Here is a 17,285-nt window from a genome sequence, read left to right on the forward strand (position 1 = left end):
TAATTACATAAAAAGAGAGAGAGTCATTGAATAGTACAAAAGTAAAGCCAGGCTAGCCCATTACAGGATTCACTATCTCTAGTTTTTCAGGGTAATTTCAGCAGGGAAAAAAGTTAGAATAATTCATTTATTGATGTTACAAAATCCCATTGGCTTCTGTGGGCATAACTGTAGATTAGTTGTAATCAAAACTCTTATAAGTCAAATCTATGACTCTTTGTGTCTTGCAATCAATAGGTAATGCTGCTGTGGTTAAGCCTTGAATTCACAAGGGCACCAATATGCTTGGTCAACATGTAGAGATTATATTTAAAAAAGTTTCTTCCATTTTGAAAGATTATTAAATTGAGGGTTGTTCCATGTACTGAAAATGGGTAATACCAGTGGAACCAGCAATATTATACAAATCAGTAAGAGCTTTTTAACTACGACTGCTGTTCAAAAAGTTGGGCTGTAGCTATTTTGAGGTATGAAAATGAAGAAGTTTATGTAGGTGCCTGTGAAATCTAAATCAGTAATAATTTGAACATCCTTGGACGGAAGAAGTTTACTAGAAATAATCACTTTTTAAAAGGTTTTCTCCCTTATATTTATTAGATCAGATTTTTATCTGCATGTAATTCCACAACTAAGATTTAATTGTTTAGGTAAGGTGTTAATTACAAGCTCTTCTCTATCGCAACAAAGTATACAACCAGTTCACTGAGGAAATAATGTATCCTTGACAATAAGCGTGATGTGTGCAATCCTCTCCACAAGCAATATCATAGCAGTAGATGTCTATGGAGGTTACCAGCCTCACTGAATTAAATTTGAATTATATATGGTTAAAAAAAATGGTAAGTTTGTAACTTGCAACCTAAAGAATTGACAGTCTCTGAATAGCATTCTCAGAGAGATTGGCATGTCTTCATTTTATACCCGACTATATTCATGTTCATTAAGAATGAAGGGGACCCAACAAAGTGTGTTGCAGTGAAAAAATCACACAGCAGAGTTTGTTCATTCATCTTATTAGTGTCTATAGTGCTGTATGCCAGATTTTATTTCAGAACTGATGGGATTACATGTAGAGCTATCTCACTGGCCCCATTTAAACCTGAACCTTTCTCACCTACATCATGAGTGAACTATGAGGGTTTTTTTGTTTTATTTTGTTTGCCATTATAATCTCAAATTATTCTTAAATGGAATATCCTGAGATGATTGCCTTGAAATCTGGTTTTGTGTTGTAGCCATGATGATCCTGGGTTAGCAAAGAGCTAAGGCGGGTCTGGTAATATCTTTTATTGAACTAACTTCTGTTGTTGAAAAACAAGTTTTTCAAGTGATACAGACACCTCCTTTGGGGAGAAGAGCTTTTATGTTGCTCACAAATTTGTTTCTTTCACCAATTGAAGTTAGTCCAATTAAAGATATTACTTACCTCATCTTTCTAGTGTCTGTTAGGCAGGTAGGTATATCTCCTGGCCTTATTTTCATTTGTATCCAAAATAATGGTTTGGAATCAGGTTCTCTGAGCTGAAATTTGTGCACCATGGACAGCTGCTTTTAGCTAAATTCTGATAGGTTTTTTAAATGTAAATTTTTCTTAGTTTACCATGGAACAAAGTTACAACACTGTTTTCTATACAAATTACATTTCAAAGTCTTGTATTAATTGCTATAGTAATATCAAAACTAGCATGACTGACGTGGTTTATAAAACCCTGATACTGGTCAAGAGAATATATGACTGTAAACTACAGCAGGACCCATTCTGGCACCATGCCCCACATGCTGCAGTCCATAAATAGCCCTGTCTTGTTCCTAAGTGTAAATATGTAAGCATTCTTACTAAATTCAGTTAAGTTTAATGGGGAAACTCATGCTCAGAGTTATGCTCCTGCAAGAACTGGGCCATTGAGAGAGAGAGAGTTTTCTGATATTAAATTCAGGTTTCCATTTCTTTTTTATACTGTGGCTGCTACAAGATTTTTTTCTCCCTTTATTTTTTTCTTTAAATATTTATTAAAACAGAAATTGCTGAAGAGCTATTTGGGATTATTAATTCATCACATATGAAGCCATATATCCATTAGCTAAACCAATCCCTACTAAGAACTGTCAACAAAAAGGCACTAAGGGCCAGATTTTAAGTGCTTGCTCCCAGAAGCAGCCTAGCTGCTTTTGAAAATCCCATTAAATGCCTATCTTTGACTTCTTTAGGCACCTAAATAACTTTCAAAATCTTGACTTTAGGCCTTGCATCCATGGGCAGAGCACAGCCTAAACACCTTTGCAAATCTGGCCAGAGAACTCTCTGTTTATGATTTGTTTTTTAAAACATGCTGTATTATTTCAGACAAAGGCTTTTTGTTTGTTTGTTTTTTACTTAGGATATATCTATACTTATGGGGAGGGCAGGGGGAGGAAAGGGTCAACATACCACAATCGATTTCCCAGGGATTGATTTTGCCGCATGTGTGAAGAGGCAGTAAAATTGATCTCTCTATTGCGTGGAGTAAGGGACGTCAGAAAGACCCCATGAGAGCCCTGATCTACTGCAGGGGAAGAAAGTCAATCCTGATACGTTGATTCTAGCTACACTAATGACGTAGCTAGAATTACGTATCTGGGATCAACTTTGTTACCTGGCATAGACCAGGCCTTAGATGGCTAAGAATAACAGGTCACAAACTGACTTGGGACACAAAGGCCAAGGCCCCATGTACATGGTTTGCACATAGTCGTTCTATCTGCACCTGCCTGCAGGTCCTCCCAGAGTGTCATGAAATGCCCCACCTTTGCTCTGGCTTATTTATACCTGGCCCTGCAGATTTCCAAGACCAGCATCTGAAGAAGTGAGTCTGTGCTCACGAAAGCTCATGCTCAAAACTTTTCTAGTAGTCTATAAGGTGCCACAGGACCCTTTGTTGCTGTTACAGATCCAGACTAACACGGCTACCCCTCCGATACGTGAACTGCAGTATTCTTTCTGTGACTCAGAGCACTCAACTACTCAATCTCTTGAGACTGCCTGGAATTTTCTTCTGCTCCTTGTCAGCCACTGCCCTGTCTGTGGTGCTTGTTTTTTTCAGCCTGGTAGGGACACAGTCCTCACTCTTTGAGCTCTCGGTAGCAACTGCTCATGGCTCTGCCCTACAGCTCCTTTTATATGAGCTTGCTGGACCCCAGTTGACTGCTTCCTTGCAGCTTCTTTCCTACACCTCACACCAAGCCACTTGGGGCCACACAAAGGACTTATCTCTACTGCTCCAGGCTGAAGTTAACTCTTTCTAGTCCCATGTGGGGCAAAACTCAGACTACAAAATGATTCGATCATGCCCTCCTTCTTTGTGTCTGTAGCAGTTTATGTACCCTGCATTTCTCTGCACCCAGCCAGCAGCTAGTACTCTCTAACTACCCAGCTCTGAATAGCTGTGTCTACACGTGCACGCTACTTCGAAGTAGCGGCACTAACTTTGAAATAGCGCCCGTCGAGGCTACACGCGTCGGGCGCTATTTCGAAGTTAACTTCGACATTAGGCGGCGAGACGTCGAAGTCGCTAACCTCATGAGGGGATCGGAATAGCGCCCTACTTCGACGTTCAACGTCGAAGTAGGGACCGTGTAGACGATCCGTGTCCCGCAACTTCGAAATTGTGGGGTCCTCCATGGCAGCCATCAGCTGGGGGGTTGAGAGACACTGTCTCTCCAGCCCGTGCGGGGCTCTATGGTCACCGTGTGCAGCAGCCCTTAGCCCAGGGCTTCTGGCTGCTGCTGCTGCAGCGGGGGATTCATGCTGCATGCACAGGGTCTGCAACTCGTTGTCGGCTCTGTGGATCTTGTGCTGTTTAGTGCAAGTGTGTCTGGGAGGGGCCCTTTAAGGGAGCGGCTGGCTGTTGAGTCCGCCCTGTGACCCTGTCTGCAGCTGTGCCTGGCACCCTTATTTCCATGTGTGCTACTGTGGCGTGTAGATGTTCCCTTGCTACGCCTATTTCGATGTGGTGCTGCGCAACGTCGATGTTGAACATCGACGTTGCCAGCCCTGGAGGATGTGTAGACATTATTCATCGAAATAGCCTATTTCGATGTCGCCACATCGAAATAGGCTACTTCGATGTAGGCTTCACGTGTAGACGTAGCCAATGTGTGCAGTAATTTTTTAATCTGCTAAAGCTTCTCATGCTCCACAAAATACATTCCACACACACAACCCTCACCCCTGTTTGAGTACTTCTGGTCCATATAGCAGATTTAGCCCAAAACCTGTGAACCTGTGCATGCCGTAACTTGAAAGTGGTTAATTCTGTAATCCTAACGTAGGTTTCTATCATTTATTCTTTTTGCTACAAATGCAGATGTTGAAATAATCCAGTCAAATGTATAATCTTTTTAAAAGAGAGCTTGCTAATCTCTTGGCCTGAATGCCATCTTGTGTCCGGGAATTTTACAGGTTCATTACGCATTGTATGAAGCAGTATTTCCTTCTATCATTTTAAAATTCAGGCAAATGCCTCCATCCTTTGGTATTATGAGACATCTTAAATAGCAGTGCCCAATATCCTTTCTGTTAATAGATCTATTTCTCTCCATCATATGGTGCTGTATTCACTTTGTCTCTAATTTAAGCAGATGCAGTCTTTTCACGGTCTTCTCATACAGAAGTCTTATCATGCTTCTAATAATTTTTGTTGTGTCAGTCTGCGAAACTGGCAACATCCATAGTCTCTGGGTATTTTTAACTAACAGAATTTTGTGGAAAAGTAACAGATTGGCAATGTTTTAAAATGCTGATTCGATAGAACAAGTACAGCGTGAGTAAACTAAACTCAAAAGAATCTATGTTCATTCATTCATTGGCCTCTGTGTTGATCCTGCTAACAAAATTTCCCATTTTGGTGGTGTGTTTTGGCAGGACCAAGCACCATCCCTGGCAGGTGTTTACCTAACCTGCTTTTAAAAATCTCCAATGATAGCAATAATAAAACATCTCCTAGCATTTATTTTAGTGCAGCCTATGCGCCAAGATGTAGGAGTGGAAGAGGGTTACCAAACTGCCCTGACAGGAAGTTTCTCCTAATGTCCAACCTAAACCTTCCTTGCTGCAATTTAAACCCATTGTCTACAGAATCCTCTAAGCCATCCAGTAAGTTGATTTTAGGGCAAATTGTAACTGAGATGCTAGGGCATGCCTGAAACAGAATTTAAAATGTGTTATTTTGAATATATTCCAAGTAGTTGTTAGAGAATGACTTCGTGGCATGTTTGTCGAAATTGGATAAACATGCGTATAACTAGATTTAATTTGTCTTTACCCAATTAGTCTCTGCCCTGCACTTTTGTAATTATTGCACATTTGTCTTTGAACAGTAAGGGGAATGAGTTAGACATTCCATCCCAGAGACACAGGCCATAGTCCTACAAAGACCCATCCGCATGCTTCACCTTGAGTAGTCCTGTTGGACTTCATTGAGACTACTCCCATTGTGTAAAGCACATATGTAAGTATTTCTAGAACTGGGATCTCAGACCTCATGTGGAGGAATAAAATGAACAAAAGTGTATTAGATCAGCTGTGATTCAACTCTAAGATGTGTGTATCATTTTCAGTATAGCAGAGTATTGAAGGAGTACAACTTCAGTATGCTCCAGGAACTACAAAGTTTTCATGCATTTGAATAGTGTTCACTGTTAGCTTACAGATGTGATGGAAATTAGAAGAGAATTGAGATTAAAAATCATAGTTCTTTATGTGGGAAAAGCATGGTCAATGAATTGTCCTTTCTACACCTATAGAAATTTAGTGACTAAATGTGTCAGATGATTGAGTTAGACATGTCATTGTTCACATTGCAGCACTTAGTATATAGAATAGCTACAGTCTCTCATCCCAGGTAGAGGATGCCAGATTCTTGCCTCTGTGATTGTAGATTAAAGCAAAAAAGCAATTGCTATTTCGTATGTTAAAGTACCCTTCCAGATCCATCTCATATAATTGGGAGCAGTTCTTTCAGGGCAGCAAGTGGGCTTCATACATAGAGTAGCTAGTCCCTTTCCTTGCCTTTCAGATCCTGCTGGGCAAATAACTGTACATGGAATGAAAAGTAATGTGAACTTTGAAAGTAGGTGGGAAACTGTGAGTTAACTCTGAAGATACTCTGGCAATTACTGTAGCTATGGAAATGAGTTATCCAGATGACCATTTTCATATTTGATTACCTGATTTCCAGGCTCTGCTCTTGAACACCACTTGTCCTTTGACTTAAGTGGGAATTCTTCCCATCACAAAAACAAGCACAGAGGGGTGAAAGAAAATAGTGAAATAACTTACATGATATAAAGGTTACCAAAATTGTTTACATTGAAGATTCCAGAGTAGTTCTCTGACTATGCAGTAAAAATAGTTCCGATCTTGAAAACTCCTCTCGCACATGTAAAACCATTGGACAATCTTGCACATTTTAACACGCCCATTAGACTGGAGCAGGGGTGAGCAAACTTCTTATGTTGGGTCCTGCTTTTTGTCCCTGCAGTTAGCAGCCCCACCCCCTCAACCTATTACATATAATCCAAACCAATGGAAATTTTATGTCCATACCAAAAAAAAAACCTTTTGGCATGTGTAAGAAAATAACTGTGTAGAATGTAAAAATGTGATTAATCAGTATATAAATGTGAATATGTATACATAAAAACAGTAACATATTTCAACATTTTTAATGAGATGGATGAGACGGATACCCAGCAGCAGATCATGTTGTGCCTCCCTCACAAAATTTCACTCTTCCCCCAAGGAAGCCCGGCCCTCACTTTGTGACCCCCTGGATTAGAGTGCTATCAGTTTTACAAATTGGGAAAGAAGGGCATTGACAAATCTTTTCAAGGCAGTATTACACAGCAGTTGGATCAAACCATTGGCCCTTCACCACTGTCAATATTTTTCTTGAGAAAAAGAAGGTAAATTCTTCCCACTGTGGTTTTGTTTCACAGATAGATAGTGGTTGCTTTCAGTCTGTGATGTTAATGACTGGTAGACATTTGGTCTGGATACTGCTTTGTCCCTGTGCAGTGCGCTTTAGCATGTCTGTGAGGGGAGGCTGCATGCAGCTGTGGACAGCATCACATGTAGCTTTCCCCACAAATGCCCTTACTTCTGTGCTGCTGCCTTCGGTGCTGGGCAGCTGGAGAGCGGTGGCTGCTGGTTAGGGCACTGTCATTCTTCTGTGCTGCAGCTAGCACATGACTGGAGCATGGCAGCTGCTGGTCAGGGCATTCGTATTGCTTGCAGTGCAAAAGGGCTGTTTTTAATTCTACTCCTGACAGGGCTGTGCCGAGGGGGACGTGGGCCTGGTGCAATCTCTCCACCTCAGGCCCTGCACCTGCTCTGCCTTCTTCCTGCTCCATTGCACCTTTTCCTCAGAGCCCCCTTCCCCAAGCTATGCGACCTTGGGGATTACCTGAGGCCTGATAGGGGACAGGGTGGAAGCAGGGGTTGAGCCACCGTGTTCACTGCAGTGGCAAGAGTCGTAGGAGACAGAGCAACCCAGCAGCCTGCACCACTCCACTATCACCTCCCAGCTAGCTTGCTACCAGCCAACTCTAGCTCCTAGCCCACCCTTGAATACCTACTCCCATGCCCATCAACTCCTGCACTGGTAGCTGAATGTTTACCCTGCTTTCTCTGTAATGGCTGCTGGATCCCAGTCTGGCTGTAGTGTATAGGTCTTGCAAAAATCAAATTACAAGTCATGGGTGTTGAGGAAGGCAAGTGCAAAACTGGAAAAGTTTAAGTGCCATTGCCTTACCCTACATGACAGCTGTAGACATGGCAGGAAACTGTGAATTTGCAACTCTTTCCCCCTTTCTAAACCTCAACAGAATGGGGCAATTAAAATAATGCTGGAAAGAGTGCCATCTGTCCAATCAAAATGCTGTGTATTCCCAAACAAACACAAGGCTGGGAGTTCTGAATTCCTGCTGCTGAATTTCTGTGAGGCCCTTGTCAAGTCACTTCTTTCTGTGCAGCCTTTTCCCCAACTGCCAAATATTATTAATAATACTTACCCGCCTATTCGGGGGATGTTGTAATGATTAATTAGCTGATGTCTGCATGATGCACTGAACAAACATTAAGTGTTATTATTATTCATACCATGCTCATCATTGCATTTTCTGAGCATTTCTCTCCCAGGGAAGGTTGTGTCTTTATTTCCTTTCTTTTTTTCTTTATATATTTTAATTGCCTCCTGCAAATTTGGTGCTAGCAAGTTCAGAAGAGAATTTTTGATTAACATCAGTAAAGCTTCCCTTCTTTTATTTCTGGATTGGCATGAGCTAATCTGAAGTTTGCTTCAAAGCTAAAACGTGGGAACTGGGTAAAGTGTTTTTTCTAATATCTGGTTTATTTTATATTCAGACTGTTCTATATAATAAACTTATATTTGGTAAGCCTGTACATTTCCTATAGTTACATTGACTTCACCTCAGTACAGATCTGATTTTTACATGATAGGCTCTGCTTTCTGCTGTGCAAAAAAACCCCTTTATTCCTCTTCTCAAACTAATAATTGCCACCATGCCTGTTTATCACACACCAAAATATAACAGAAAGATGGGTTTTTGATAGTCTGTCTGATGATATGGAACACCATGATAATGATTAGGTGGAAATGTAGATTTGTGCATAGGTCAACCAACCAACCAACCATCCATTCAGCTAACCAACTAATCAATTTATGACTGAGGGTCTAGAGATTTGGATTATCATCCTAGCTGTGAGATTGTCTGTACTGCATGGGTCTTTTGTGATGTTTTACAGTTTGTAATCTTTGAGATCTTTTGGCTGGAAAGCTATAGAGGCTGATTTGGTTCCCAGCACAAGTCTAGGAGAGGCAGTTGACTGCCCCAAAGGCTGTTAGGCTATCTGGGAATCATCAGAGCACAACACTGTGTGGATAGCGCCCCTCCCATCCCACATCAAGGGACTCCTGGGGCTTCTTATGCAAAGCAAATTCACAGCCACTTTTTACCCTTGAAGCAATGCAGGATCTGGCTCCATATGTTTGAACTTATTGCTGGGTTACTAAAATACTTGAAAAGAGAATTCACCTGGTATTCTTTACTGGCGTTATATCCATGGGCTGATGGTCGCTTAACACGACAAAAAAAAAAAAAAAGAGAGCTCTGAAGAGGTACCATCATCATGGTGGGTGTGTGAAAATATTTGTTCAGAGATTACATGATGCTTCAGATTTCTATTCCACTCTGATTTCCAAAGCACTCTTAAAAATGAGGTGGATCATGGAGTTTAATACAGCCAAAGTGGAAAGAATTACTTACCATGTGTTTTAGCAGTTGAAAACCATATCTAAAAGAAAAAAAAATCTCTCAATAACATAAAGGTTCCACTCAAGGGAGAGAAATATTGAATCTATGATACTGAGTCCTGGAAAAATAATCACCCTTTGCTGTTGACAGCCATTTGTCATATGGCCATACTCAATATATAAGGTCTGTGTATTAATAAACCAGTACTGGGCAATGGCACTGAACAGACATTTCATCTCCTACTTTGTCACATCCTGGTACCTGGCATTAAGGCTTTTTTCTGGGTGCAATATGGAGCATATGAAGAAGACACTGGGAACATATTTGTCTCTCGCACATGAAGTTGTTTGATGGAGTAAAAAGATCCTATTGTCACTTAAGGAAGTCATACAAATCCCTGAGCTAACCACTATTCTTTTCCCACTATTCTTCTCTCTCTCTCTCTGATTCTGACCAAGAAAAAACTGTTCTTTTCCCCCTTTCATACTTTCCTTTTGGAAACACCCTTGCTTGGGGAAGAGTTTGTTTTTACGTGAAATACGAGGCAGAACTGGCTTTGCAGTTACCTTTCCAGGAACGGGAGGAAGTTAGACAATTTTCAGTGTCTGAAATTGGTCAGATGGTCCAAGTCAAGTGGCCCAGTCAGATGATTAAACAGCAAGAGAGAGAGCTTGCAGAGTTAGACACTTGTGATTTTTGGTGCAGTGTGGCTGGATTTCTGGTTTCCTGTGAAAAACCTGAAGCAGCTGTTTTTATTATCCTTAACCAGGAAGTTCTAGAAGCAAATTTTTACGAATTATACTGCATTGTTAAAGAAACCCAGTGTGTTTGAGCTGGAATGTAAGTTTGATGATACAGTTTATACTGTTTACCCAGATTTTTTTTTTCCTGGGGATTTGGAACATTTGTAAATAAAAACTCACCTGGTGCATTTCAGTCCTGATTCTAACTTGTTGTATGTGCTGACAGCCCATGGCTACGTCTACACGTGAAGCCTACATCAAAGTAGCCTATTTCGATGTGGCGACATCGAAATAGCCTATTTCGATGAATAACGTCTACATGTCCTCCCGGGCTGGCAACGTCGATGTTCAACATCGACGTTGCGCAGCACCACATCGAAATAGGCGCTGCGAGGGAACGTCTACACGCCACAGTAGCACACATCGAAATAAGGGTGCCAGGCACAGCTGCAGACAGGGTCACAGGGCGGACTCAACAGCAAGCCGCTCCCTTAAAGGGCCCCTCCCAGACACACTTGCACTAAACAACACAAGATCTACAGAGCTGACAACTGGTTGCAGACCCTGTGCATGCAGCATGGATCCCCAGCTGCAGCAGCAGCAGCCAGAAGCCCTGGGCTAAGGGCTGCTGCATGCAGTGACCATAGATCCCCGCCGGGGCTGGAGAGAGAGCGTCTCTCAACCCCTCAGCTGATGGCCGCCATGGCGGACCCCGCAATTTCGAAGTTGCAGGATGCGCAACGACTACACGGTCCCTACTTCGACGTTGAACATCGAAGTAGGGCGCTATTCCCATCCCCTCATGGGGTTAGCGGCTTCGACGTCTCGCCACCTAACGTCGATGTTAACATCGAAATAGCGCCCAACACGTGTAGCCGTGACGGGCGCTATTTCGAAGTTAGTGACGCTACTTCAAAGTAGCGTGCACGTGTAGACATGGCTCATGACAGATAGGCAGTAAGGTTTAATTCTTTGGGGCTCTTTGTGCTGTCTTAGGCTTCTTCTCTGTTATGTGATTTTAATTAGAAATTTTTAATCATTTCTGAGACTACCTCTAGAGTATCTACACAAGTTCCTTTAATAGTCAAGTATTAGCTTGCTTAAGCTGCTGCAAATAGTAAAGCTTGGAAACATTTCCGAAATATTTCCCTTGCTGGGCATGACGGATATCATAAAATAAAGATAGCAAAACATATTCAATTATAAAGAAAGGTTAAAGTAAATATAATGTAAAATAGACTATGTTTTATATTTACCTAAGTTTGCTGTTTGCATTAAGCAACCTTAAAACTTAAGCTTTATTGCAGTTAACTTTTTAAATTGCAAGAAAGATTAAACTCTGTCTCTCTCTCGTAAAAATTTCAATTGTCAAAAAATCAAAGCACTGAAGGTTTAGGGATTTCCATAATGTAGAATACAATCATTTTCTTTTAAAATGAAAATATTCAGCTTGTGGCAACATACATAGAAGCATTTCTAATGTTTTTTAAACAGCTATTAATGTAGTCAAGCTGTGTTTTTTCTTCTTCTCTGTGTAATGATCTGCTCAGTGGTGCACTCTATAACTAGTAGCAGGAGACAGAGGAGTGGCCTGCTGTGATTGATGGGGCGAGGCCTAGCAAACTGAAAGAGTCCCATCTGGATTAGGTTTTGGGAGCAGTCAGATGTTGAGTGGGAGGTCAGTAAGGCTGCATTAGCTCCCCCTCCTTCAACACCCCTATCATCCACACTCATACACACATTACATAGCTCACACACCCTCATCCATAATTGATGCTTGCTTTGGGCAGATGCTGCATGGCCTGGGACTAGAGCAGCTGCTAAGTTTATGGAGGATAAAGGGAGCAGAATGGTACAGCAGGTATTTTCACTTTATTTTCACTTGAAACTCTGATTTTGTCAAGCAAGAGCATTTATTTTATGCAGCTGTACCACTGCATGCAAGCCTTTTCTAATACATATTTTGTTGCTTAAGTCATTCTGCAAGGCGAGCTACAGCAGTGATTCTGTGTGTCTGCTGTGCTTGATATGTCTAACTGAACCGTTCTTATAACCAGCAGGTTTACTGAGTAATTTTGCATTTTTCTTCTTTGTTTCCATGCCCTGAGGATACGATGCAGTTTGGCTCATTTAACTACAGTATGAGAGGCTTTCTCTAATGTGAAATATCTCTTGCCAAAGAAACAGAACACAATAAAACTAAAATGGAATAAAACAAACAATAAACTGTTAGTTAGACTTTAAAATGTGGGCAAGCTTAAAGGTTTTTGGTAAATAAATACAGTTTTATGTTGTGAACGTGTGTTTGAAAAGGAAGACTGCATAAGTAGTATTTTCTTTGCTCTGTCTTTTGTGTACAAACATAACAAGCTTGCTTTATTTTGTTTTGACACTTCCCATGCAATTTTTTAATTATAAAAAGCCTTTCAGAACAGAAGGAGATGGTGGTGAACAAGAATGTGGAGATATGAGATACTCAGTAGAAAAGCTTTAAAATTCTGACCTTTTCTTTTTCAAATGCAATATTCTATAGGATTTCAGAAAGCCTTCACTTGCCTATATGATACTAAGGCGCTTTTTTTGTTCTGGTAGAGTTCAGCATTTTAAGCAGAAAGCAATAAACTGGATTTTATACACTGCCACGTAAAGCATATTTTGGAGTTGAAATGTGGTTTTCATTACATTTCAGGCCAAAACATTTAGCACAGCCTGACTGTCTGCCTTCCTTTGTTCTTCTTTCAGCTGCCAGCTACTACTTTTATTAAATCACATACAGAAACGAGCATTAGGGGTCATTTAAACTTACATAAAAGTAAAGAGATTCAGAGTGAAGTCTGAAACTAGAACTACTGTCTACCTTTTTGTGCCTAGATGGAGTTCCTCGTTGCTTGTGTACTGTCACCCACTGTTTTGAGGTTGCTATAATGTCTAAACTGATAGTCTAAATCAAGAATGGAATTTCCTGTCACTTTAAGGAATATTCCCCACCTTTTACAATAACTTATTAGATTTCCTTTTTCAGTTGCAGTCATTTTGTTTTCAACAATCACTAAAATGTCATTTTAAAATTCCCTGTTAATATGCTGTGGGGCTAGTGGATGACTTAAGATGCACTAAGACCTTTTTAAATTTAGATCAGATTTGTGTAGTCCAGATTTGGCATCACAACAGCATACAAAGATCTGTTAGTTTCCACTGTGTTACCCTTAATATGAAATCATGTCCTCAACTATAACCAATTTGTGTGTTACGTATCTTAGCGTTGCAGAATGTGTGTAATCGTGTGGGGTATGCTAATATGCATGATGGTAATGTTATATGCTTTGAATATGCATGTGCTCGTTATGGATCCAAATGAAGGGGTTATTCGGATTCAATTTTAAAACTATAAACCTTCAGTTGAAATGGCATGTAAAGTAGCTGCTTTTAAAATCAGAACACCTCATTATTATTATTATTATTATTATTATTATTATTATATTTCAGACCTACAACAGCATGTGTGTGTATTTCCACACATATAATTTCCTTATCTTAGAGTGAACAACTTTTTTTTTTTTAATTAACGTGCAGATAAGTTAAAGGAAAGAGTAACACACCTGGACTAATACCTGCATGCCAAGTTTCCACTTCTCCCAATATACAGGAGTTATTTATGTGCTGACCCTTTACTATTTCCTTACTGTCAGCTGGTGCCATTGTAATAAGGGAATCAAAACCTCAGTTTAACTACTCTAATGACTGAGGTAGAAGACACTATAGTGTTAAGGTGCCAGAATTTTCATTGTATGTATGCCATTTTATGGCAGTTCTGAAGTGAAGTATTTGAAGTTGCTGGTAAGAAATAATATAAAAGCTCAGTGCTCTTAATTAAATATTAGCTGTAATTAGCACAAAGTGTGAATGGTACAGATATTAATTAGGGTCTCACGGAACTGCTGTCAGTGTTAATGAGAAACAGTGGGGGTCTCAGCAACATCTGTTTTAGAACTCAAGGTAGTATGAAAACCGTTAGATCAAATGCACCTGGACATTAGCTGTTGGTCCCTTTGTTGCCATTTTTTGTTCTTTTTTAAACATCTGGTGACTGTAATGCCATGTCTAAAAACTGACATGAAGGAATAACTTATGCGCCAGTCATAAGCAGCTACCGTGCTTCACAGCAACACAGTCAAAGTAATTTAGTAGGTAGAAGATTTTTTGTATGGTTTTGCTGCTGCTTCCATGTTCCTTGGCTTCCATTACTAAAGTTGGCCCTAAAGTATTTGATGTTTTTTTATTTAAACATAAACTTTGCAGTGAATTAAAAATTTCACAGTATTTGCAATTACCTGTGAAGATACATTGAAGGAGCCTCATGTTTCCTCAATTTTTGTGTATGCCATCTTTAGTGTGTATTTTGTCTATGTAAAATTAATATTTTTCATAAATGAGGAGTAAAAAGTAAAGAAAAATGGAATTTCCAAGATATATAAAGAAAACAAGAAGGAGTAGCTGTATTTCTCTACCAGATCGCATGTACAAGAATATTTTTCCTGTTTTTTAAACTGAAGCTGTTACAAGTTTTAGACTAAAAATGCTTTTCCTCTTGGCTTCTGCTAGTAATACTAATAATACTATTTTACACTTTCAAAGCACTGTATAATCATAGAGAAATCTCACAACTCAGTGCAGTGTAGAATATAAACGTCGTTTTTGTTTTAAAGATAATAAAATGAGGCACACCATGTAAAAGACTTGCCCAAGTACACACACAAAATTAGAGGCAGAGATGGAACTTACATTCAGAAGTTTAATTCCTAGCCTCATGCTTTTAATTCACCCGAACATATTGTCGTGTATTGAGGAAAAATACATTTTTATCCTAATCAAGAGCTGTTGTGATATATTGGTTAGCGAATCCAGAAAGGTTCTGAATTCAGGTTCTGTTCAAACAGTCTCTCACATGTTTAGATACTCATTTAAATTAGCTGAAATTGGTTGGTTGAAGGTGTGAATTCTGCAGTGTTACCTCACCATGTCAGTATTACCATTGCCTTAGCTGAAGCTAGCTAGTGCAAGGATTAATGAAAGCCAAATAAAAATGTGTGTGCATGTGCATTTGCAGGGAGAATGTCTGAATAGTTTGTAATATTCTCTCCCTTTCTTACCTCTGCCCATTCAGTGAGAGTAAAGATGATCTTGATGAGACAGCAGAGTATGTGACACAGGCTGCATCTACACTGCAACAATCTTTCAAAAGAAGTTCTTCTGGAAGAGATCTTCAGAAAAAACTTATTTTGAAAGACCGCATCCAAACAAAAAAAGCAGATCAAAAGACCAATCCGCTCTTTCAACAGAGAGCGTCCACGCAGCCTCCCCGCTCTTTTGAAAGAACAGGCCAGGGATGCAAAAATCTGGCACCATGAGGACTTCTCTTTTGAAAAAAGGGCCCACACCTGTGTTGTTTTTTTTTTTTAAGATAAAAAGCTCTCAAAAGGAGGTGCTCTTCCTGATCAGGGAGTGGAAGAGGGCTTCCGGGGAAAAAAAGCTGCATTTTTTCAATTTTGGATTGAAAGACCACATTTTGGATGTGGTTGCTCTGCATGTTCATTCGAAAATAGTCTCGATTTTCTGAAAGGACTTGCTAATGTAGACGCAGCTACGGTGTCTGGTGGGGCAGAGCTCATGATGGATCAGTCAGGCTGCTCACTGCCTTCCTCAGGTCCCTTTGTCATCTCTTTGGCTGAGCCTGGGGAATGGGGATAATCAGTTGGCTCACCCAGTTTACACTCTCCAGCGGTTTTCAGATGCCTCTTGTATCTCTCCGCTTACCTCTCAATTGTAGTATAGGGGCTGTGTTTGTTAGGATGCTTTGGACCAATCATTTTATTTTGCATCAGCAAGTAGTTTTGGGCCTCATTGGTGAAGTTTTGGTCCTCACTGATGAAGTTTTCTAGAGCTGGATGAAGTATTTTTGATGAATAGTAAATTAGCCAGAAAATTCATTTTTCAGGCATCGAAACTGTCACAAATTCAATTAATAGATTTGCTGACGAAAAAAGAAAAAAAAGGGGGCGGGGGCAGGGAGAAGTTTTAAAAACTAGTTGAAACAATTCATTTCAACCATTTTGAAATACATCATTTCAACTATTTGTTTTGAAATTATGTTTAGAAATTGAGCTAACTTAACGCACAAAAATAAAAGAATAAAAACCCATCCTGAGATCTTCTTTGTTTGGGGGTTAAACAAAACATTTAGTTGGACCCAAAACAACTCTTTGATTTTCAGGCAGGTTTCAGTTTGGCCTGTGATATTGAGCTGAGGATTTGGAATACGTATAGACATTCCTGATTCCTTTCTGGGGTGATGCTGTAGCTGTACTGATATCCCCTGGCACGGCTGTCTGTAGCATCATGATTTAGGCATCTCTTAAATAAATTCACAAACGTGTTTTCCTATTATGTTTTTTTTTCCCAATGTCATCATGTATTCATTTTGGTCAGCCATGTAGCTTGAGACTGTAGAGGACATTTACATCAAGTACCTGTGATAATGTTACCATTTTTTATATTTGCTTGCTACAGAATAATTACTCAAAAGCTAAAGCTAGAACTAATTTTCTACACAAGATATAGATGCTGCCATTGGTCTTTTAATTTTAAAATTTTATTTTTGATATGTAAATGCATTTTAAGCCCTTGCATCTAATTTTTCTGACACATTACGGTGTCAAGATTTTTTAATGTTTTTGTCAAATTGATTTTAAACTGATGCATTGCTAGTCTCATTTTTTATCTATTTTGATGTTTTAAACTTGAATCAAATCTTCACATTGCATTTGTGCTCTGCAGCTGAAAGGATGAACTTTTGCTTACTAGATTACATATTCAAAGAATGAGGAATATCTTGAGAGAGCAGCAAATATTTAAAATGGTGAAGACAGTGGATCATCTAGTTTCAAACTCTGATTTGGATTGTAGGTTGGGTGAATCTTTTCAGAAAACTAGAAAAGCTAGGCCATTTCATTGGCATCAGTGTTTTGTAACTTTCGGACTAAGTGGAACTACTTGCAGTAACTTTTCTTGCATGTCTATGTTGGTTTTGGTAAAACATATTGGCTACATTTAATGATTTAGCTAACATATCTATTTCTTTGATTGTACTTAAATCATGGTTTCAGTTCATGTAGTTTTACCTGGTGTTAACAGTCAAATAAAGGAAAAGCCCACGCAGAAAACCACACTTGG

At 39.7% G+C, this 17,285-nt stretch overlaps 1 protein-coding gene across 19 annotated transcripts in view; it reads left to right on the forward strand.

The window, feature by feature from the left end:
• RBFOX1 (RNA binding fox-1 homolog 1) overlaps positions 1-17,285 on the forward strand; it is a 1,793,461-nt gene that overhangs the window by 1,520,314 nt on the left and 255,862 nt on the right. Inside the window, exon 1 of one of the 19 annotated variants that reach the window (XM_075010527.1) lies at positions 11,838-11,916. The exons of the other annotated variants lie outside the window; for them this stretch is intronic. Coding sequence (XP_074866628.1) covers positions 11,884-11,916 — 33 coding nt within the window. The 5' untranslated portion in view covers positions 11,838-11,883. Of the gene's footprint in view, positions 1-11,837; positions 11,917-17,285 lie in introns of those variants that run through there. 19 annotated transcript variants of the gene reach the window in all.

Source organism: Carettochelys insculpta, chromosome 16, assembly GCF_033958435.1.
Source record: "Carettochelys insculpta isolate YL-2023 chromosome 16, ASM3395843v1, whole genome shotgun sequence".
Lineage (NCBI taxonomy): Eukaryota > Metazoa > Chordata > Testudines > Carettochelyidae > Carettochelys > Carettochelys insculpta.